This window comes from Daucus carota, chromosome 3 (assembly GCF_001625215.2).
Source record: "Daucus carota subsp. sativus chromosome 3, DH1 v3.0, whole genome shotgun sequence".
Lineage (NCBI taxonomy): Eukaryota > Viridiplantae > Streptophyta > Magnoliopsida > Apiales > Apiaceae > Daucus > Daucus carota.
The window spans coordinates 10,007,225-10,031,181 of record NC_030383.2 but is presented as its reverse complement, the minus strand read 5'-3'; the positions used below and the strand labels follow the sequence as shown (position 1 = coordinate 10,031,181).

Below are 23,957 nucleotides of genomic sequence, written 5' to 3'. Positions count from 1 at the left end.
GCTTAAAATAAATAAGTGGAGTAGAAGTTAGAAGCAAGATAGGACTTATAAGTGATTAAAGTGTTTGGGAAATAAGTGGAAGCCCTGAAACAAAAGTTAGCATTCCTAACTTTTTTTAAGTGCTTCTTGACTTCTTACACAAACGGTACGAAATAAGTGCTTCTAACTTATAAGTCGAGAAGTCTGGCTTATAAGGGGGGCCAAACACCCACTATACTTGGTCAATGCAATAAATACAATAATAAATGAAAGATTTCTATAAAAGTTAGTTTTTCTTAATATGCGTACTTTGTTCAAAAGTGGACATGTATCATGAAACGGAGGGAGTAATTTGTTATTGTATATTTTGAATTTATTTTATTTTGGGATTATTTAATTAATTAATAATAATATATATCAGTGGTATCTTATATGTTAATTAATGAAATGAATGTGTATATCATTAATTAATTAAACAATTTTTATTTTATTTACGAATATTTGAAAATATTATATTTATTAATTTAAATAATTTTTAAATATAATAAAAATAGTCAATGATAATAAAAATATTAAATTTAAGATTAAATCATTTAATATACTATTTATATAATATAATATATAATTAATGATTTGAATCAAAATTTTAACTCCACGACAATTAGTCAAAAATTTGGATTTTTGGAGGTGAGCTAGGAGACAGAACTTGGAGTCTTTACCCAGATGAATGGGATCAGCCCTTCTTGATTAAAGAAAAGTTTATGAGATCAGATGTTTATTCAACATTGACAAAATATAAGTCTACGTTGCGACAAGGTTGAATTTGCAGGCTTGCTGTTTCAAATTTTGATGGTATATTCTTTTAGGATACTCAATCTTGATTGAATAAATAGTAAAGGATGCTTCGATTGCTAGTAATTTTGTGAGTTTATTATTTCTATGATTTTGGAGTTATCATTACATATACAATGATGAGTGTGTATATATCAATTGCGATAATGTACAAGAGTAGATAAAGCAATGTACAATATGTAGATACAATATTCCAGTCGATCTCTCAAGTCTCAAGGGAGCAGACGTGCATCAGCATTCTATTTCCTCAAAGTTACACAGCACTGACCTTCAACCATAATTTATATCACCGGGAGACTATGGAATGGCATGCACGCGTCTCAAAACACCATACACAAAAGTAGAGAACCTACTAGTAAGTAGTCAGAGGCCTCAGACGTTCAAGTGCAGTCAGCAGTGACCTTTTGCCTCTAGCATTGAGATGAGAAACAATCTGCTCCAAAAAAATATCTATAAGAGAACGACAACTCAAAGTAACTCAAATACTTTAATACACTGTGCTCGACGCATGACAGTAATCATATGTGATATTAAGGCAACTCGGTGACATAAATTGAAAAAAAATGAGCCTTCAAACTCATAAATAAATAGATGATAGTATGTTCCCACAGACTTGCAATGCCTGCACTGTCTTAAATTGTTCCATTTAAAGAATATAAAACTAAATAAATGATGGTACATGATGTAAATAGATACCAGAGATATGAACTAGTAAACAAATAAACCTTCATTCCGGCATATACAACATTATTTAGAATAATAGTATGTTTCCACAGTCTCGCACACTACAATGTCTTGTTACTGTTTCAGCCGGAGAATATACAAGTGAGTGGGGGTGTAATATATAGGTGCATGACTTGTAAAAAAGAATATGCACAAACATTCTTCTAGATTGATTTAACCCAACTATTGTAATATTTGTTCAACTGAGAGCCTTTATAACTTGACATCAGGACTTCTTCTGGATCTCTATTTCTTAGATACGGTAAATAATACTTGTAGCTCCATGAGAGAACCAAATTATTGCATCACAATATTTTTATCTAAATAATTATTTCATTACTTTCAGGAATACACAGCCTCCTTTCTTAATCAAATCCATGACTAATGAATTCTGCAGCCTTATATAAGTATAATGTGAGTTTGTTACAAATCATGAAGTATAACCTGCGCAGTTTTGGTTCATAATATACATTTTGCAATTTATTAAATGCATAAATTATGTACTTAATATATACAGTATATTCTTGTCGAATTGGTATACAAGTGGGGGTGGTTTCCTCCCTCCCCTCAGGCATTAGCTTGGTCTACTGGGCAGTCAGATTATTGCTTTTAATATTTTTATATTCACTTGCAGGTGACTTAATAAGTACCTGAGGATGAAAGTGGTCACTAATTACTTACATATCTAATGAACCACCGGATGACATCAATAAGCATCAAAGACCTAGAGTGTCTGCAAAAAAAGGGTAAACAACACTACAGGAACTAATACCCATCAGAAGAGTCAGAAGCTTTCATCATCTTCATCTTCATTTTTAATTTATTTATTCTATTAAAGAAATTGTATGGATATAGATTATATGATAATATCCAAATCATCACAAAAACAAGTGCTTTCATCAGTGCAGTGCCTTGCTGCCTTTGAAAGACAACTACTTGTCAGTGTTGCTTGTACAATTCCAAACTTAAATTTCCCTTGTTAACTTCCAATAATATGTATACTAACTATACTGAGCAATGGCCTTTTGGGGAACCATCAGACCTCATTTGTGCTTTTCATCCTAAACATCAGCAGCACCACTTTTTGTTTTATTCGTTGCTGAATTATGTTGAGGATTTCATAAACTACATATCCTAGCCTCTAGACTTTTTGCTTACTTTGCTTGCTTCAATAAAATGGATCAACCAAACTCAAATCCAAAATCTAAATCATATGTTATTATGTCTTTTGCTTTGTAATTTAGTATCTATAGCTAGCATGACCTATTATGTTGCCAAGGACAAAATATTGACAAGACAAGAGAGACGCTAGTTAACCACAGATCACAGCAAACAGATTTAGAAATAGAAATATAATAACAGCAGAGGCACAGTCATAGTATGTATATATCTATACAGAGTTGCATACATAATACTACTACATCAACAGAACAGAAACATTACTAATTAATTAAATCATGCTCTAGCTATAAAAGAGCAAAGGAAGCACATCCGGACAAAGCAAAAAGATGGCTCTAGCTGCATTTGTTCACAACATAACTAGGGTTCTTTTTAGCATATATGCAACTAGAATAGAAGCAGTACTAATTAAAATAGAGCTATAGAATTTCCGAGCAACGTTCTTCCATTGATACAAACAACAATTTTAAACTACATCAAATCAAGGCAATAAAACTAGTAACCATTTTAATACTTGTTGAAAAATTACTTGCATTTCACAAAAAAATACGTAAAAAATTATATCACCATAAAACAAATATAAACACTCATCACAGTTCCGAAGCAAACGAATTCCCAACTAGTACCGGTAACCTTCGATACAATCCACGTCATTCTAGACCCCAACAAACAGACATTCTTTACCCCAACCAACTCCAATGTCCGAAACAACTTCCCAACCTCCACCTCCCTCCCACAGTCCCGAAACAATTCCCCAACCACAATCCCAGCAGGTCAGGTGGAGCAAAATCGCACAAATCTCCTAAGAAATGATCAATAGCTAATTTCATATCTGTTTTACAAAAATAAACCTACAAAATCTAACTCTACCATTGTCATATAAGCGTTACGGACCAGTTTTCAATGTTGATTACTTGACTGAATCACAAGCACCTCATGCTGAAATTAACAAACACCTACCATGAGTAAGCAGCCATAAATCAACAGATTTTGAGTCCTTGTTATTTGGGATAAATCAATTTCACGCCTTTGGATAACAAATGGGCGAATGAAAAAGCATGTGTTAGTATTGTTTTTGTTATTTTACCATTCCTCAACGTTACTAATCAAATACGTATAACTTTAGTTTTTCCTCCTAGTCTCTCTTCCGACGAACTTATAATCTCCCGCAAAAACAGGCCTAAAATGTTTTTATTGTGGTGAAGCTTTCATTTTTTGGTACAGTTATATTAAACTTTATAAGAATGGTTCCCAGTTTCATATTTCTGCTTCAGATCAAACTGGTCTAATTTTTATTCCTAAACATTACTAGTAATCATTGATAAATAATAATAATTTGGGTAGAGTTAATTTACAGGCATGATGTAAGGTCAGGTTGATATTATATCCTTTAACGTGTGGTCATACAACTATTTTGTACCTTGTTTGAAATTGTGTAGGCATCAGTTCAGTACCAACCATATGATTCTGTACAAATATAACAATCATGATTCTGTCAACCCGACTTAAGCCCGAATTGCCAGTCCTAATTGTAACTCAGAGTTGCATTTAGAATACTCCATACTAGTAATTTGTCTGTTTATCAACTGATTGAAATTTTATCTATCCCCACTAGCTAATGTTAATATGTTATAGTAAAATTTTCCCTTCTTAAAATTGCAGCTGAAGCCTAATGGATAAATCAGTAATGGTCATATCAACAGTTTGTCTCTTGTTAAAAGACGAAAAAGAGCATCAGGATTTAGGCAAAAAAATATACTTTTTTAAAATACGTAAAATCTAGCATCGAGATAAGACTCAACTAAGAAGTTATCTAGTTGTAAGTCCATGTAACTTCCGGAAAAAACGCTTGAGATGTCACTTTTTGTATAAATGTATTGTGCAGGTAACCTCGACATTTTTATGCTATCCGGATTTCACCTTATAGCTCTCTTGTATAGACTAAAAAATGCTTATATTATACTTATCTACATCCCCCCCATTCCCCCAGTTTCTTTTCTCGCGGTAAAGTTCGAAGAATTATCCAATCCTTCACATCAATAGAATATATGACCGCTAATTGCTATCTAGTCTAGTTCGGTAGTCTCAGAAAAGCTTATTTTATCGTAGGTATAGCTTTCCACAATGCTCTCATTGCTTCACACTATTTCCTGTTAGTGACGCAGAATTGCCTGCTTTACTTGCTTACAGTAAATTATTCCTTCAAAGATGGGCAATGAAACTGAACTGTTTCCTGAACTCTTTCCAAACAAACATTCTTTCAGAACAAGGGCCTATGAGCATCCACAATGGGCTATGTCATTTTCCACCTTTTGAGACCCCTATGACATGCCAAAATAAACTCAAATGGTTATGGCCACTCCACTCCAATGCACATAACCATCATAACCATTTTTATTTTACCACTTATTGATTTGTTTATTATTCTATATCAAGAAGCTTAAGTACACGCGTTTAGTAGGAGTCCACCCACATGTCATTGAAAAAAAAGCATATGGTTAAGTGTGAGAGCTGCCCCAGTGGAAACGGGGCCTTGCCTTGACCTTGATCCAAAGGGTCAAGGGTTCAAACCTCATCCGATCCAGGGTGCTTACTCAAGTTAAAGTATTGCTCGATCAGTCTGATTTACATACGTTCCTAAACCAAGTGGAAGGTTGTAGGTCTCTAGTATAAATATTAGCTAAAAAAAATCGTTAAACCCCGGTTACCATTTAAAGATAATACTCTGATCAAACTGGCTACATGTATACGTTCATTAATTGGTAGTACGATATCAAGCGAATAGAAAAATTACAAATTAAATAAATCATGCTCGAGCTAAAAAGAGCAAACAGAACACATCCGAACTAAGCAAAATAAAACTAGAACTCTTGCTGCATTTGTTCACAATGTAAGTAGGGCCTCTTTCTTGCAGATATTCGACTTAAAACAGAAACATTCCTGTACTAATTAAAAAGAGCTATAGCAACAATTCTAAACTATATAGTATATACAATCAAGGCATATAGACCAGTAACCATTTTACTACTTATCGCAAAATTACTTGCATTTCACAAACAAATGCATAAAATATCATATCACCACATAACAACAATAAACACTCACCACAGTTCCGAAACAAACGAACCCCTAACCAGTACCAGTAACCTTGAATACAATCCGCGTCATTTTAGACCCCAGCAGAGTAACATTCTTAACCCCAACCAACTCCGACTTCCGAAACAACTTCCCAACCTCCTTCACCACCTCACTCCCACACTCCTCCACCGCAACAACACAAACCCCTCCAACCTTGACCGTCCGTTCCATCTCCTCCGCATACCTCCCGGGAAACAACGCCCGATCAAAAGCCCCACTAAACCCCAAATCAAACACCCCATCGAAAAACGGCAAGTTATGCGGATCAGCCTTACTAACCAACGGCGGTGACTCCACAATCTCCACCGCCGTAACCTCACTCACACCCACCTCATTAAACGCCACCACAGAATGCCCCGCTCCAGCAGAAACACACAAAACATGAGAATCATTATTGAAATAATGCACATTTCGCAGATCAAGAAAAGTGGAAGCCAACGAAGCGACGCCGTTTCGCCAGGCCTTAGTGGCCCAGATGCGGCGGTTTTGTTTCGTGGGAGATGTGATGGGTCTGTGAGAAGCTTCGCAGGATGATTTGGGGAATTTCTGGTGGGGTTTGAGGATTGTGTTTGGGTCGAAGCAGGTTCGTGGGGTTTGAATTAAGAGGAGAAAGAGTGTGAGTGTTGCTATTGTGATGGCTAAGAATGAGACTTTGTTTAGAAATGTTTGGATTTGTTTGTCCATTTTTGTTCTGCAGAGGAGGTGAGGAGGACGAGGGGAAGGAGATTGAAATGGCGTCGTTTTGATCAGTGAACTTGTTCACGTCTTGGGTCTGCATTTCCTTTCTTTGGTACAGCCGTACAAGATAGTATTCTCGGTGGAAAAGATTTATTATACTTCCTCCGTTTCAAATTACATGTCCACTTTCAAAAAATCACATAGTTTAAGAAAAGTGGATTTTGAAAAAAATGAGGTGTAATAAGTCATTAATTGAACCTAATGTGTGGTATATGGTTCATCTTGGAAATATAAATTTGAAATATGTGGAGGAGAGTTGATTTTGGAAATATAGCTTTACATTGAAAGTTGAAGTGGACAAGTATTTTGAAACAAAATTTTTTTTCTAAAGTGGACATGTAATTTGAAACGGAGGGAGTAATATATAGTACATGATAGTCTCGAAAAAATGAAATATCCAAAATGAATAATATATATTTTATTTTATAATAATAATTGATTTGATTTTTACACGTATTTGAGGTAGAAAACGTATTTATAAATATTATATTTCAAATTTTGTTTTTATAAATAAAAATATATATGCTAAACTTTTATTAAGAAATTGAAAATTTTAAAAAATAATATTTAGAAATATGTTTTCTTTACATATCAAATTACGTGCAATAAACAAAAGAGTACACCCTCCATCTCCTTTTAATGTTCATTTACACTTTCAAGACTAATTTAATGATTTTTAAATATTATAACAATTTTTTAACTGACAAATATCATAATAATAAGGATAGTAAAATCTGAATAAGTAACGGTGATTCATCCATACTTAAAAAGAAAAAAGTAACAGTGATTTATCAGTAGCTAATTTCTACGTTAGCATACTGCATACCACTTGAGGTAGATCAGTTTTCAATTAGGCATGGTGAAAAATGAAAGTTTTTCTTATAATAAAGGTATGGTGAGCAAGGAAATAATATTTAAGTATTTAACATATCGTTTTTGATTTATCAATAATCACATCTTAGTCGTTGGAGGAAATTAGTCGGTTTAAACCCGACACCTCAGGTGACATAAAAAGAGATGCATGGAGAGAAAATAACAGCTATGTATAGATCAGAATTTTCACAAGCTCTCGGAAGAAAACTCCTGGGGATTAGCTCCCTTCCGCCTAGAATTCAGTACTCTAGTCTCTAGATGATCAGCCGCCTTTTTGTTCCTACTGACCCGAATATAGCAATAAACAGCTACCAAAATGCCGACAACAGCAAGCCCAAATATGATCACTCCGACAACAGCCACCAATATAACAGATGACGAATCATGTTTCACCTGTCTGATTTTCGGATCAGCTTTACTTGATGAGGAGTCTGTAGTTTCTGCTGTTTCCGATGACGTTGTCGATGTTAATGAATCGGAATCTGTTGGCTTAGTACTTGAAACTGGTGATTTGGCTACATGTGAGCCAATGCCAGTTTGAACCCTGAGGTCGGGTGGGCTTGAGCCTGAGAATACAGACTTTCCTGAGACAAATAAGATCTGTGCTAGAAGTAAACAAGCTAAAATTGCCCAATTAACCATTTGAACATTAATGTGAAAGAGAATATGATTAGGATACAGATGTGGGTTGCATGCATGTTTCTATGTATATATAGTACTACCCCTCCATGACTGAGGTTCTGTATTATTATAGTTTTTAACATAGTTATAATATGAAGTATATAATACAAGGGTCCCGATCCTGACCTATTATTAGTGAGAATAAATAATAGGCCGGCTGAGTTTTTGATGAATATATGGAGGTAATATATAATACCGTGTCATCCGCTGAAAAAATTACTCTTTCTAGAGTTTCCGTCGTCCAACGTTTTTCATATGCTAGACATATGTTATTAATAATCGATTGTTCTGAACCAACACCCAGACAGTTATCTTTATTGACACTCTAATATTGTTTGTTTGAGTTGGAATGTTTTCATAGTTAAAGCACTGTAGAGAGTAGAGATCGGATACACTCAAGAGCCAAGACAAAGGGAGCCAACAGAATAATAATAAATAAAAAAATCGTACAGGAATTTGATCCAAGGACCTGGGGATGAATGCATGGACGAGTCTCAAAGCACAGCGAAAACTTTGCACGTAAACCTCGCTAGCTGCACTCTGGGGCTTCACCTTTTCCAACTGTCCCTGCCCTTTGATACCTACAGGAGGCCGATTTCAGCCTCTCGTATCTAATCATATATCTTCACACTTGCGGGAGGCCGATTTCAGCCTCTCGTTACTCGAGCTTTAAATAATGGTGTGCATGTATATTTTTTCTAGGTAGTGGCGGAAATTTCTTTCTGCAAGTAGTGTCCATGCCGGTAGAGGGGTCAGAGATACTCAAGTTTTGTTTGAATATCCAAAGCAAGGGAGAATAATTAGGGGCATGGTGATCGGCAATGAGAATAAGAGATATAAGAATAAATATCTCATGAGTATATAAGAAATGATTTATCTTCCAAATGACATTGGAGTTTCATAAAATTGTTTGTTCTATATTTGTCTTGGATGGTTTATGGATAAAAGTATTTCAAACCTCTAACCATATCCACATCATTTTTATTTATTTTTCTGGAACTTCCACATCAAAATAATTTAGTCCTCAAAAAATCGATTTTCAGATATTTGTTTCTGATTTTACGTGAGTAAAAATTGTGTGTAGATGCAATTTCTGAATCTCACACAGATATCATCTGTCAGCATCTGTACCGCGTACATAAAAGTAACATTTCTTTAGCGGAGAGGAAGTTCATACTCTATTTTATTTTAAACAAGGGTTTGTCACCTATGAGCACACGCTAAGCGCGGAATTTTATATGTTTTGAAAATTTTGATTGGTGTGATGATTGTATATGCAGGGGGTCCACTATTATTAGAATATGAGTATCAATAAAAATGATGCAAACGTATAAAATTTCCGCGTTTAGCATGTGCCGGACACACACTAGAAAAACCGTTCAACCAAAGCTGTTTGTGGAAACTTGAACCACAGAGATTTCACACCTTTCTCCGTGGAGAGGTCGAGCTTTCAAATCAAGCGGAAGGTGGAGGTTAAGAGACTAGTAGAAACAAGTGTAGCGGTGCTTTAGCTGGGAAAAACTCAGTGAAATCTATTTCCTATTTCAAACAAAAGAACAGTAGTGAAACATGTGGAGTGTGATAGGTTTAGCGATCCCGGGGGTGCAGATCCATAATAGACATATTGCAGTATCACTACTGATCTTTTCTCATCTTTTTAACATGCCATAATTAAGAAGAATAACAGTATCATACTCACTATAAACAGTTACTCAAATCACAATCCAATGCTCTATGTGGTCTGTGGAATGGAAGGGAGGAAGTATTGAAATTTATATTGAGCTACTGCAATTTTTTTATTATACCGACTTGTGAGCAAGTACATTTAGGAACTTGGAATTGAATTGAGCAATAATACTCACATCCGTGAGTTGAGCTCTATCACAAATTGCCATCCTAAATATTGTATGATTCCATTCCCCCAAAACAAAAACAACATCAAAGATTCATCCTAATGTCAGACAGTTCTTCAGGGCTCAGGGCTCAGGCCATGGCTCCCTTGGTCCAAACTGGTTCTTCAAAAACTGAAGACGATCCTAAGTATTAAAAGGGAGCATTATAGAAAATATGCAACCCAAATTAATTGGACATCTTATAGTCAAAAACCTGATTTTTTAACAGTGGTCAAAGTCATTTTAATATTTACTACGCATATTTCAACACACCCAGATATAATCCAGTAGATAGCAATAGACTGGCAGGATTTTTGAGGCATGGGGCTTAAAAACCATATAATACTGGATCTAATATTCTAACTCATGCAGCATCTAGGACATAAATTTCCTATAACCAAGAAGGATAGGGACTGGTAGCTTAACATTTGGCTCCCCGATTGTCATAGATTAAATGTAGCAATCAAATATTTATATAGCTAGCAGATGGGTGAATGTGGTATATACTATATATTGAAGATTTAGACCTCTGTACTCCAGTTACCATGACTTGTGGGATCTAGAAATAACCAATATTATATTTCTGAAAAAAAAAGTGAACTCATTGATCTACTAGTATATGTATACTTACAGAATTTACAGCAAAGATGAGCAAAGAGATATGCTGATATATATATGTATACTCAGAGAGAACTACTGCAAAGATGTCCACACCAACTTGCAAACCAAGACCACTTGCAAGGCTTTTCATGCAACTTTATTATTATTTTGCTTCATATTATTCGAGACAGGAACCACAACCAAGAATGTATAACAATAGAATAAGTTGAAGTCAACGATAGAACAAGCAAAAAAAAAGTGGTTCACTGAAATTTTTTTAGCATTTCTGTGAACATGAAATACTTTAAACTCACAATGCCTGCAGTCTTAAAATATATTTTAAAAAAGTCGTCATTTGACCAAAACCATCTATAAATAGTTGCATATATGATGTATTTAAGTTGATCATAGAACAACCAAGTTAATTCCAATTTACATTAATATTCAGCAATCACGTTACACCTCATAATGAAACCACTCAGATACTGTCTCAAAAAGATTAAGAACAATGAGCTCACTTGACCAACCATGCGGTAAACAGAGCACTTAGACTACCTATTGCATATTTCTGTGTTTCCCCACCATCTACCATCTCTAGAACTGGCACCCTGGATTTTCTGATGGGCACATTCTTCTTCAAACACAAACTAAAACCTACAGAAATATATACATGCAATTAGTTGATGTGAACTACTGCAGTCAACTGCAAACTAAGTTACTTGTGTGACACTAAAAAAAAACATTAATATTGCATTACTAGACTGCCAAAAACGAATTTATGAAAGACCTATATTAGTGAATCCAACCTTTAATGGTTCATCCAGAGGGGGATTCGGTTGCCTGTTTAGGTTTTCTCCGCTCAGGAGGTGGACCATCTCTCTGTCTTACATATCTCTTACTCTCGTATTTCGATCGCCTCTGCTGCTTTGGTTGATAAGTGGGGTACGTGCAAGGAATTATCTCCCCATTGACATACTTATCACCTAAGACATATGGTAAGTCATATTTAGGTATTCATTGAACCAGTATAATAAAAGCATGAACTCAAATCAAAATGTCTCACCTCCATAATCCTTGTTCTTAACATCAATGTATGAATCTGGAAGAACCCATAGAACTCCAGGTAATCCTACATAACATAAAGATACAAGTCAAGAATCATGTTAGACTGTTAGTGCGTTGTACTAATCATTTGTTGAAACAGATGAGCAGTGAATCAGCATACCCTTAAATTTCTCAGATACTTCTTCCGATACAGTGCACTGGAATCCGGTATAGGTAGTTGTACTAAAAGCATACATGTTCTTTTTAGCTTCTTCCATGCTGAAAAGCACAGATAAAACAATTTAGAAAAACAGCAGTTACTAAACTTGCTTACATGGAAGAGCTTATACGGTTTTTCAATTTAGAAGCACTAGCCAAAAAGATAAATGCAAAAGACAAATTAATCTCTTAATATAACACATATCAAATCAAACATATGTACTCTTGTATATCTGAATGGATTTACATTTGAAACGATTCAAAGTTTGACCACATATCAACTTCACCACTTCTATAAACTAGGCATATCCTGACAAACCATAGTCAAGAAAATATTCACAAAGCTTCCAAATCAAATGACCCAAATCAATGCACCATGAAATATTACAACACATCGCCATAAAAATATAGCTTTGGATAACATACAAAATATATAAACAAAGGTAATCATAACAAACCGAACCTCACACACGCGTAATGTACTATTTGATGATATAACCTCACAGGCTTGCACACATATATTACATAAACGATTATAACAATTTACTAATTATTAAATACTTGGGTAATGATACTGAATATTAAACAAAAACACAAATTTTTTAGAACATATAATGATAACCTGATATACATTCATCCAAATGCACACATACAATGAGAAGGGGTATCCTTAGAGCAAGTCCAATAGGTTACCTAAATGAACTCCTAAACTCACATTTAGGTAATGTATCAAAAAAAGGCACTTCAACACTATCCTAGTGATTACCTAAATCACTAGCACATCCCCGAATTTCCTAACCATTACCTATTTTTAGGTAACCTCTAGTCATTACCTATTTCATATTTATGAATATAAAATTCATCTCTCTCCTTCTTTCTTTATCTTTTCCCTCCTTTTCCCCCATCTTTCCCTCAAATTTATTATTGAAATAATAATAGGGAACAAAAAATAGGGATTGCTATTGGAGTTCACACCAAAAATAGATTACCTAAATCACTAAGACTCACTAAGACACATTACTTTATAAGTTTTATTAATAGGTAATGAGATAGGTAACCTATTGGACTTGCTTTTATATATTAGCATCATTTTTGAGAACATTAGCTATAATTTGGAGCTATTGAACCAATAAAAATTTAGTCTTTGACACAACCACACACACACAGAGGCTAAACCAAATACAAACAACAAATTATGAAATACATATAGAACAAGTCAAAATGCTTATATATACACACATATACTACATCTTAAAAATGACAAGGGGTATAAGAAAATGACCTTCCAAGAACAGTAGCAAGAGTCTCAAGATAAGTATCAATCATTTGTTCTCTGGTAGGAGCTGGGTCTTTGGGGAACTCCATAACGATCAACCAATGATTATAATCACACCCCGGCAACATTATCGTCTCTCTGGGTTCACTACTGTTGCTCCTCTTCGCAGAGTAATCCCCATCTACAGCTGCCCGAATAAGGGTCCGAGATGAGTTTCGGGTCGGTTTGAGATTCTGGGTCAGAGAGAAACTTAAAGATTGAAGTGGGTATGAGAGACTGAGACATGAAAGGGGGGTTGAGGGTTTAAGAGGAGTAGGGTTTATTAGGGTTTTAGAGAGAGGAGATAAGTTTAGAGTTGCCATTGCAACTGGTGTGTGAAATGTTTAGTGTGTGATGAAGAGGGATAAGGTTTCAAAGAGGGGGGTTGTTTTTGGTTTATCAAGGGTGCTGTAGTCATTTTATGATGGCTTCATCTGCGAAATTTTAATTTCTTTCTTATAAAAAGGAAAGTCTCATGTCAAATATTTATTTACTCACGAGTTTTGTGTATCTCAAATTATTTTCACAGAAATTTCAACATGAAATATATACAAATTATTTTCACAGAAATTTCAACATGAAATAATTTATAAGTGGGATTAATATAAATCTTCCTATCTTTATTTGTCAAAATTTGATTGAGAAATTTTATTTTTAGACCCTTTTTTCTTATTTTCAAAGTCATATGTATAGCATATCCTTCCGCATGCCTAATTTTGACATATTATGGTATCAAATGCAATAATTAGCTCTCAGAAAAATATCAATTAGTTTTTTCATTTTTATAAGGTATGCCATCTCGTAGATTCTAATGTCCAAAAAATTCATTAAACAAAATTTATATTTAACCAAAAGGTATGTAAAAAATTTTCAGAAAAATACATAATATAACTTATATTCGAAAAAAGTCAAAATTCACCTAAATACGAAAAAAAAAAAAGAAATAAACCAGATTCAACATACAAAAACGACAAGACTTATAAATTTATCATAAAATAAGTATAAGTGTTTTCTTTTGGTTAGCATATTACTATAACTAGCGTAGAAACCCGTGCAAGGCACGGGTCTCTGATTTAAAATCACATTCTAAATTTGTTATTTAATTTATTTAACAAATTTAAATTTTGATACTTTTTTATTTTTGAAATATATATTTATTAATTCATCTATTTTTTTTAATATATTTTTGTACTTGAAAAATGTAAATGATGCCAGATGTGAAATTATTGACAAAATTTATATATCGGTTAGACAAAAAAAGCTTGATGGTGTTCGACATGAGAAAATTAAACTTATATTCAATGGGCCTGTTTGGTTCATGGAAGCAGAAGCTGCTTCTGGCTTCTGCTCCTCTTGACCCGTTTGTGTAAAGAAGTAGAAGCACTTTTAAAAAGCTGAGAATGCTAGCTTCTATCTCACAGCTTCTGCTTCTTTTCCAAACACTTTATTAACTTTTTTACTTCTCACTTCTACTCCACTTCTTTACTATAAGCAAGAAGTCAATTCTTTTAAGCTAACCCAAACGGCCCCAATATCATATGTTACATCCACTTATGCTCTTTTTATTCAAGTGGTCGGACTATTTATTAATTTTAGATTGAAAATGAACATAAAGTTTTTATAATCGAATAATAATCAAATTCTCTTTCAAGTTGAGTGGACATTTTAAAATCATATAAGTGACATATTTCATCATGCACGTTAAGATATATTCATACACTCTTTTAAAGACGTTCTTGCGATCTTTGAAGAAGGATATTTCTAGTATCGACAATAGGCTTTTTACCAATGCTTCTACGCTGATCACGTTCTCTTTAATATCCACATCCTATTTATGAAAAAAAAAAATTGTGCTCTTAGGGACAATTTTTATATTCTGTGTTATGAAGGTAATCGTACATGTCTTGTCCCTAACTTTTGACCAATATCGAAATGACATCTTCGATTTTCCTATGTTTGAAGATTTTAGACTTTTTAGTTGAAAAAAAAAGAAGAAGAAGAATGAAATTAGGACCGTAAACAAACACAAATGTTTGTCAGGAACTGGACTCGACTCGGTTCATTGTCGAGTTCAAACAACAAAAACTGTTCGTTAAGGAATTTGAGTAGAGTTTTATTATTGTGTAAATTCAAACTCAACCTTTAAACTCGTACTCGAGTTGGTTATAGATAAAAATAAATAATTTTTATTATATCTTTTTATATTTTTCTTGTACACTTTTTCCTTGCGATATTGGGTAATATTATATTGGAATTCATTTAATAAGTTTTTTTAAATTAATAATGTTAAATCAAAATTCTAGACGAACCAAAACTAAAAAAATAAAATAAAATATTGAAATTGTTTGAGGTGTTCACAAGTGATTCAAACTTGACTCATTTCGCATAAAACTTAAACTCAAACAACATAAGTCTAATAACAAAAATAACAAACTTAACTTCACAATTGAATTTACATCTATTATTTATATGTAATGTCATAATAAAAATTAAACTAATTTATATTATTTGAAAATTCTTACAACAAATAAAATTATGATATGATAAATAATGTGCATTTACGTAACAAAACATATTATATATATATATATATATATATAATAAAATCAAATTATATTATTCAATAATAATAATAATTAATATAAATACAATATATATTATGAGAGTGCTGTCTGGTTTTAACAATCCCATAACAATAATATTAAATCTATTTTTAACAATAATCATAAAATATTATCATATTTATTATTTTTTTGTTAAATAAAGATATAACAATAATTTTCTATAGGTTACGTTTACCCATAGTCCTCTTTTAATATATGAAAGTAGGATAACCGTAATATTATTTAAAAGTTATAATAAAATCAAAAGCATCTTAAAAGATTTACTGATTTATTAAGTTATGATCTTGCATTAAATTCTCGAGGATAGAGGTTTGAATGCTCACTACAATAAAATTAATCAATTTTTGCATTTATGATAAAATGGTGGCATTTTTGTTATTTTTTGTTGAATAAGGATATGTTAGTCATTTCACAGCCATTTTATTGGCTCTTTTTGCCCCTTGTTCTCTTTTAATATATAGAAGTAGATATTTGAATAAGTAAAAAAGGAGGATATTTCCATCAATATTAAGAAACAAAATTATGTTTTAATTTTTTTTTAAAGATTCATACATATATATGAAGTTGTTCAAACCTGGATAAAGTATCCAACATGATTTAGCAAACATATGAAATAATTCACTTTTAAAAGATTGTTCGCCTGATCAAATGACATCTTCTTCACCATATATTTTCTTCTCTTTTCGGCCTGATTTGCAATTTTCTTAGTTTCATTCATATCTCTTTCCAAATCATGCTCTCAGCATTTTTAAAGATAAGAAATTAGCCATGTTAATTTGTGTAATAGCAACTCTAATATCCATATCTTCAAATTGTAAAAGCCTGCTGACTGAATTGATAGAAATAAGATATCATGCCAAGTAATCGTGCTAAACAAAAATTCAAAAGTTGAAAATCCTTTCTCTGTGAGCAAGGCCTCTCTTGTTTCAGCTAAGTGGAGTGAGAGTATCTTTTATCTTCCGAATTTGCGAAGAGCGGGTATATAGTTGTCCGCAAAGATCATCATCAAAATAGGTTTAACAACTCCTGTTTGAGTTATGCTCTGGGTTTAACAACTCCTGTTTGATTTATGCTCTAGAAAATAGGTAATGGTGTGAATTATTCCTTGAACTATTGCGGCCAAACAATTGTTTCTGCGTTTTTCTTCCAGGAACATGGCTTGGTTACTGGTATTCAAACTAAACGCCTCCAGTATTACTGTTAAGTTTATCCCTAAAATCATAGTAACATTTCCGAAGGACGACTAATTAGATTGTATATATAAAACTCACTGGCCACTCTTTTGTGCCAAACGTATGGTTTGATCTATCTTAATCTCTTTAAAAGTATTTAAATCTTGCCCTGACCACCTATCCAATGTCCATCCTCCACCATTTACTTAAATGCAGCTGTCTTCCATTGATCTGTGCTTTCAATTGTTAAAAAGCATTTCGCAGATCCATTGGCTGGACTAAAGGAAACTGCAATAAACTTAAGCAGACATACTAATATTGTTTAATTTAGGGTCCATCACACGAGCAACTTCGCCTACCAAATAATGCTCGCTAATAATCCTTCTTATTCTTACCACTGGCTACTCTTACATGTTTAAAGTGTTTGTAGCCAACTTATCTTTGCAGTAAGGATCTTCTATTCTCTTCCTGACTCCTAGTACGCTACATACTCGCGTATATTAATTAGAGACTCGAATACTTAACATCTTGTTATTATTAAGAAACATGTGCATCCAGTGGGCAGCTAGTATGTGGTTAGATCAAGCATTGGGGACTGAAAATACTTGGGATGAGCCATGAACAGCTCCAGTTGTTTGTATATATATAGGGGATAGAGGATAAGATTAACAATTGGCATTCTAGAACATAATTGTTATGTTAATCTATTCAATATGAGTGTCAAACACTAAAGAGTTTGGTAAGATATCATTAAAATGTGACATAGGTCCCAGTTGATGGAGTATTATGGTTAACATTCCCTGACTTGTGAATGATTTGTTGATTAGGTAATAAAAATATGCAGGAACAAGGCTTTACAAACTTCTTTACTCATATAAAGAATATGTTATAGTGACACGGGTTATGTTCCACTCTGAATCAAATTATTTCAATCAAGCTCTGCATGTCATTTAATTATATGTAGCATCATGAGTTCAAGATATAAGCCTTTTGCACGCGGGGATTCTCATTTTCGCTATGACCCTGGTTTATTTGAAGAATGATTCTGGTGGAGCGTTAGAGAACACAGCAAATGCGAAGCTATGGTGATTCAAGTTCTGCCTTATCTGTTGGGTCTGCTAAGTAAGTCCCAAGTAGTATGATATTTTTTTTCTTCGGACTGAGTGCTTTTGTTTTTGGACATCTCACGAAACCGACATGAGACAACTTATAACTTTATCCCTTGTAATTGCATAACATTCTTGTCACTCTAAAAACCCCTTTATATTAGTCCCAGACTCATAATATCAAGATTCGGGAGGAGCCTTTTTGGCAAATATCTATCTACGGTGACAAGGTTAAGGTCACGTTTTCGCATTCTCGTAGGGTTAGGGGCCCTCTACGATAAATCATTCTGCTTGCATTTAAAAAAGAATGCAAGTTTATCTCCTTCATCTGCCCATCTGTGGTCACTTGTAGACAGAATTCAAAATGTGGCCCTCACCCGTGAACTCAATTAAACTTCTCACCAACTTTGGTTCATTATTGGAACAGTTCAAGCTCATCTCCTTAATTTGTCTACATATCCGCTGACGTTTAGACTTTAGAAACACACAATCATATACTCCCTTCGTCCCCCGAGTTGTACACATTGAAAAATAGAAACTCTTTTATAAAAATATTAAAATACATGTCGAGCAGTAAAAAATACGTATAGAATTGACTGGAAAGAGAGAGTATCCCCTTACAGTGGGGTGGCATAAGAAGCTTCTTTCGTTAAAAACTCGAGAGCAAAACGTAAGCTAAATATCGCAACAGATATGCACAAAAACCTCTAATCCACCCACGGGCCTATCAATGATCCTCAATTCTTCTCTTTTAACATTTTTTTTGTTGTGACTTATTTTATGAGTGATAAAGACGCTACTAACCATCTAGCAATAATTAATTGACGAAGAAAAGGAACTACAGCAGATCTTAGATTAATATAAACATTACACATATTTTACATTGTGCAAACGACTAATTAACATGGAGTTCGATTGTCCGCAGACTTCAAGTAGTTTATGTTTTTTACATCTTGATCGAACTCCTATCAGGCACCACACATTTCAACACCGATCACTTGCGGCCGTGGTGCTGGCATTCCACGGGAGCGACCGGGAACCTCGCGGTGTCCGAGCAGTAGTCGTAGATCATGTGGTGCGCTCGCACCCACGTGAGCTGATGGCTTTGATGCAAGTTCAACTCAGACAATCTAGGCTCGTCCCACCAGAACCGCTTCTCAGCACTACTGCTGCACCTTCGTGAAATTTCTGTTGCAGCCACTGAGGCAGGGCACTCGCACCCATCAATTTCGAAGCCTCTGTAAGAAGCCACGAAAGGTGCGTGGCTCCAGTCGGTTTTGACCCTGCCACCCTGAGTGGCCCAGTCATCAGCGTTCCATATCGAGCTATACACGCCCATGGCTTGGTCCTTGGGGAATGGGAGCCCCTTGTGCTCTAAGTTGGAGTGAACTCGAATAGGCGTATCATCCACCAGAAAGCTGAAAATCACAACATAATAATAAATACTCTTGTGTAACGATCGATATCAATATAATTTTATATAAATTCCTCTAATATGATATGATAATTTTTGCGGTTCCGAGGATATCATTTTAGACGGGTTCTGCTATACAATGCAAAGAGATGCAGGGGAGATGAGCTTACACAACTTGGCGCTGGTTCCAGAGGATAGAATAGGAGTGAAAATCTTTAGAAGGGTCGAACCAAAGATTCAATCTTTGTTCCCTGTTGCCCACACCGTTCACATAAACATTGGTCTGGACTAGGTACGGCTCTCCAGTAGTATTTCCAAGAAACTCGAAATCGAACTCATGATGCTTTGGACCATCTGATGACATCTGTTCAGTTAATCACACATCATTAGTACAAAGATTTACGATAATAATTACCTAACTAAAAAATGATTGTTAGCACGTGCTCGTTAAATAATACTAAGATAAATATAGCTCTGGTAAAATATTTACTACATACATAAAAAGCAGTGACAGTTCCAGCAGAGTCACCCTCAACAAGCTTTATCTGCACGGTAACTTTTCCAAACATGTACTTGCTTTTTGATGAAAATCCAGCCCCTGTAAATAAGTAACTAAATTTAAATCATACTCCTCGTGCATAATTATACCAGCTTAATTTACTACATAAAAAAGTGTTAATTACCGGAAAAGTTATCGAGCTTCATTTTGACTGTATCGCCTTGATAAGCGAAATGGTCGAGAGCCCAACGAGCCTGAAATAGCTGATCAAAGTTCCTGGAGCTGACTGAAGTGACTAGCATCATCAGGCCAATCATGATCCCAAACAACACCAGACGCCTAGTTGACAAAGAAGAAGCAGGACCCATGGTTGATGAGTTTGTGTTTTTGTTGAGGGAGATGTCCAAAATTTGTAGTATGTGTTATCTGTGGATACAGACACAGAAAGAGATGGAAGTGAGCAAGTAGACTCTTCGCTGCTGAGTGGCTTTTATAGATAGATTCATACACGTCATTTAGGACTCGCCACCTCGGACATTAGCTCTCTTGTATTTTAGTAGGAGTTAACTTAATTTTAAAAAAATAAATAAGTTTCACATAAAAATTATTTAAAATGGAAAAAAGTTGAAAGTTTTAACTCATATATAATGACTCAAGACCTTATAATTTTAAATGAATCATTCGCTTAAAACTAAAAACTAATTAATAGTTTTTTTTTTGTTATGAGAAGTTACTGGAGTAATAAGTCACTCCCTCCGTCCCAGTAGTGAATTGTATAAGTTTAAACATTAAATTTTTATTCATGAAAAATATAATTTAAAATATATTATGTAGCTATATTTTAAAAGAATTTTAAAAAACGTGTCAAAAAGAGCGTATAAAATATATTATGGAGTTATACTTTAAAAGAGTTTTAAAATACGTGTCAAAAAGCAACATATATAATTGAATGAGACGGATGGAGTAATCAACTTAGAAGTTGTCCAAATAAATTTCGTCTAAACTGCTTTTAGTAATCATTTAAAAGTTAATCAAATCGAAATTCAATTTCTAATGTATATATCTAAATATTTTATTTAATCTAATTCAAAATTTTAACTGAAATTCCAAAAATGACTGATTAAATAAAATCGAGAATAGAGGATAACCGATTTCCGATTTTTTTTCAGTACAGGAATTTGAAATTGGATATAGATAGCTGTTGGGTGGGTTGGCAGTGAGCTGGTACTTGAGTAGGTCGACAAACACTGAGTACGACTCGTCACTGTGTTTTAAAGCGTGAGCAGAAATGTCTAGCGGAGTAGCGGTACGTACCAATAACAACACGCTACAATAATATGATGCCCATCACTGCTTGCCATATACAAACATATTGGGACTGTGTGGTTAAGAGAAGCAACTTCTGCTTCTCTTGACCCGTTTGTGTAAAGAAGTAGAATCACTTTTAAAAAGCTGAGAATACTAGCTTCTCTCTCACAACTTCTACTTCTTTTCCAAACACTTTATTAACTTCTTTACTTCTCATTTCTACTCCACTTCTTTACTATAAGCAAGAAGTCATTTCTTTTAAGTTAACCCAAACGGCCTCATTATACTGGATTTTTGTGATGAGACTTGTGCGTTTAAATAGTTCATCTACTCGCCACTTAAGTTTGACACGCTCACCAGTGCAATAGTAAACTTTTACCGTGAACTAAAAATTAAGCTGAGATAATTTCAAGTGAAAAATTAATCTAAGAATCCAAACTATAGCGAGTATGATTGGTGAGTGTGTCATTTAAAGTGGCTTTGGTGATGGAGAGTGCCAGGCTGGATGAGTACAAGACTGGCCCCGCATCTTTGTATTTTAGACTGGAAATGATCAGAACTCATGAAAGACATGGCGTACTATCTCTCAACTTCGATTGGCGTGCCCGTCGTGCAGCTGGATTTTTATGAAGCTGGCAGCTGGATTTTTATGAAGCTGGGGCAAGTTATTTAGAGCAAGTCCAAAAGATGCCATATCCATGTGCTAAGTCATACTCCCTCCGTCCCTATTTATCTGTCCACTTTGGAAGTAAAAATTTGTCCCTATTTATTTGTCCATTTATACTTTCAAAACTAATTTAATGATAGTTTTTCAAATATATCTCCATAATTTCAATTTTCAAGGCTTGACTTATTTAAAACTTGGTTGAATTCATGTTTTCAAGACATAAAGTAGGGGTATTCCACCATTTTCAAGATATTAATTAGAGGTATTTAATGAAAAAGTTTATACAATCAATTATTCCTTGGTATGTGTTTTTTTCTCCAAAATGGACAGATAAAAAGGGACGGAGGGAGTAATTTAAAACAATTGATGAAAAAACTCGATCCAATGATGTCCTAATGAGAGCAGGTCCAACAATATCCTAACAATTGTCTTATAAATATAAAAAAAAAATAGTATTCAAGTGATTTGGGACATCATTTTAATATATCAACTCCAACAATATGCCTTATTATCGTGCCTTATTATTAAAATAATAATATATTTAAATTATTGCTGTAGGGAAATGAAAAGGAGAGAGGAGAGAGATGTGTTTAGATGAGAGAAAACTAATTTTTTTATTGGTCGAAATGATTTAGGGCATGCCTACTTGTGCCTAAAAAATAAGGCATTTGAGAGATGTCCTAGTGTTTTAAGGCACCACTAGTACATTGTTGGAGCACTTATTTGCTTCAAATGCCTTAAATTTTGATTTGGGACATCAATTTGAGGCACTCTTGGGCTTGCTCTGATGCCTTATATCATTAAGACAACCTTTTCAAACTCTATTTTTGGGCACATCTCTCCTTACCCTATTCTATAAGTATTTTACTATTCTCATAATACTCTATTTCTCTCTCTATTTTTATATTATGCTTTAATAATGAAGGAGAGTTTTTAATAATAAAATATTAGACATATTGTGAGAATAAGGAACATTGTTGGAGTTCAAATTACTAATGTATGTCCTAAATTATTAGGACATGATATTTTATATTATATTTGGGACTTGAAGTAGGATACTTTTAAACTTACTCTTAAGTCAATTGTTTTTAGCCAGTGTTTTCGGTTAAATTTTAAAAATGATCATTCATCACATGAACCGTTTATATGAGGATTTTTATCCTTAAATTGTTTTTACATACTCCCCGTGTTCTTCTCATTTTTTTACACTTTTTTTATTGATTGACACGTATTTTAAGGCGCATATAAAACATAGTTTCATAATTTTTTTAAAAAATTTTTTTTTTGTACAAAAGTTTATATAATAAATTTTATTCAAAATAAAAGAAAGTTCAAAATATTTTATTAAACTATATTTTATGAGAGTATTAAAATGCGTGACGAGCCCTCACCCCGCCCCCGGTGTAAACAATTGAAGAGACCCGTCTCCGGTGTAAACAATTGAGGGGTGGAGGGAGTAACTTTTTACTCCAACTATTTAAAGTACTCACTCCGTCTCATTGGAGTGCATATATTTATTATTTACACGTGTTTTGTGATTTTTGTAAAATATAATTTAATAATATTTTTTAATAGAAAATTAAACATCAAATTTTTAATTTAAAAAAAATTAAAAAAATTATTATAAAATTGTACTTTAAAAATTTCCTAAAAAATGTGCTAAAAAACCATATATAATTACTAAAAATTTATGTGAGTAAAATTTATGAACGATTCAAAGAATCATTTATTAGACTGTAAATTTAAACTTAAAATATTTCAATATGAAAGAAAAAGAAGATATATAATTATTTTTTCAGATTTAAAAAGTGGAACTCGAATTAAACAATCTCATAACCCAAGCGGCACATGCTCATATTTGAATTAAGCTCATTCATTGGTCTCCTAACTAGCGGTGCTTGTTCGGACAGCGAGTGAAAAACTGTGACCAAAAT

General features: G+C 33.7%; 2 protein-coding genes and 1 long non-coding RNA gene across 3 annotated transcripts; all 3 read right to left on the bottom strand.

Annotated features, from left to right (window-relative positions):
- Positions 1–887: 887 nt before the first annotated feature.
- LOC108211244 (uncharacterized) lies at positions 888–6,672 on the bottom strand. Its single transcript, XR_010290604.1, has 2 exons — positions 5,839–6,672; positions 888–1,264 (listed from the first exon to the last, which is right to left on the bottom strand). It is a non-coding gene; the product is annotated as an uncharacterized LOC108211244 (long non-coding RNA).
- Positions 6,673–11,009: 4,337 nt separating this feature from the next.
- Positions 11,010–13,686, bottom strand: LOC108211016 (DAG protein, chloroplastic). Its single transcript, XM_017382494.2, has 5 exons — positions 13,201–13,686; positions 11,881–11,978; positions 11,719–11,784; positions 11,462–11,638; positions 11,010–11,309 (listed from the first exon to the last, which is right to left on the bottom strand). Exons 1-4 carry the CDS (start codon positions 13,554–13,556, stop codon positions 11,472–11,474), a joined length of 687 nt encoding a protein of 228 aa, XP_017237983.1. The 5' UTR covers positions 13,557–13,686; the 3' UTR covers positions 11,010–11,309; positions 11,462–11,471.
- A 5,288-nt stretch (positions 13,687–18,974) lies between these two features.
- LOC108215374 (xyloglucan endotransglucosylase protein 6) lies at positions 18,975–20,524 on the bottom strand. The gene is made up of 4 exons (XM_017387865.2): positions 20,233–20,524; positions 20,047–20,147; positions 19,720–19,913; positions 18,975–19,553 (listed from the first exon to the last, which is right to left on the bottom strand). Exons 1-4 carry the CDS (start codon positions 20,414–20,416, stop codon positions 19,130–19,132), a joined length of 903 nt encoding a protein of 300 aa, XP_017243354.1. The 5' UTR covers positions 20,417–20,524; the 3' UTR covers positions 18,975–19,129.
- Between the last annotated feature and the right edge of the window lie 3,433 nt (positions 20,525–23,957).

Excerpts from the sequence above, each read along its gene's own strand:
- LOC108211016 (XM_017382494.2), bottom strand. The coding sequence starts at position 13,556 with ATGGCAACTCTAAACTTATCTCCTCTCTCTAAAACCCTAATAAACCCT. Across the intron at positions 11,979-13,200 it reads CTTGCTACTGTTCTTGGAAG|CATGGAAGAAGCTAAAAAGA; the intron begins GTCATTTTCTTA and ends TGTGCTTTTCAG. Across the intron at positions 11,785-11,880 it reads AGTATCTGAGAAATTTAAGG|GATTACCTGGAGTTCTATGG; the intron begins GTATGCTGATTC and ends TATGTTATGTAG.
- LOC108215374 (XM_017387865.2), bottom strand. The coding sequence starts at position 20,416 with ATGGGTCCTGCTTCTTCTTTGTCAACTAGGCGTCTGGTGTTGTTTGGG. Across the intron at positions 19,914-20,046 it reads GAACTGTCACTGCTTTTTAT|ATGTCATCAGATGGTCCAAA; the intron begins GTATGTAGTAAA and ends TTAACTGAACAG. Across the intron at positions 19,554-19,719 it reads TGGAACCAGCGCCAAGTTGT|CTTTCTGGTGGATGATACGC; the intron begins GTAAGCTCATCT and ends TGTGATTTTCAG.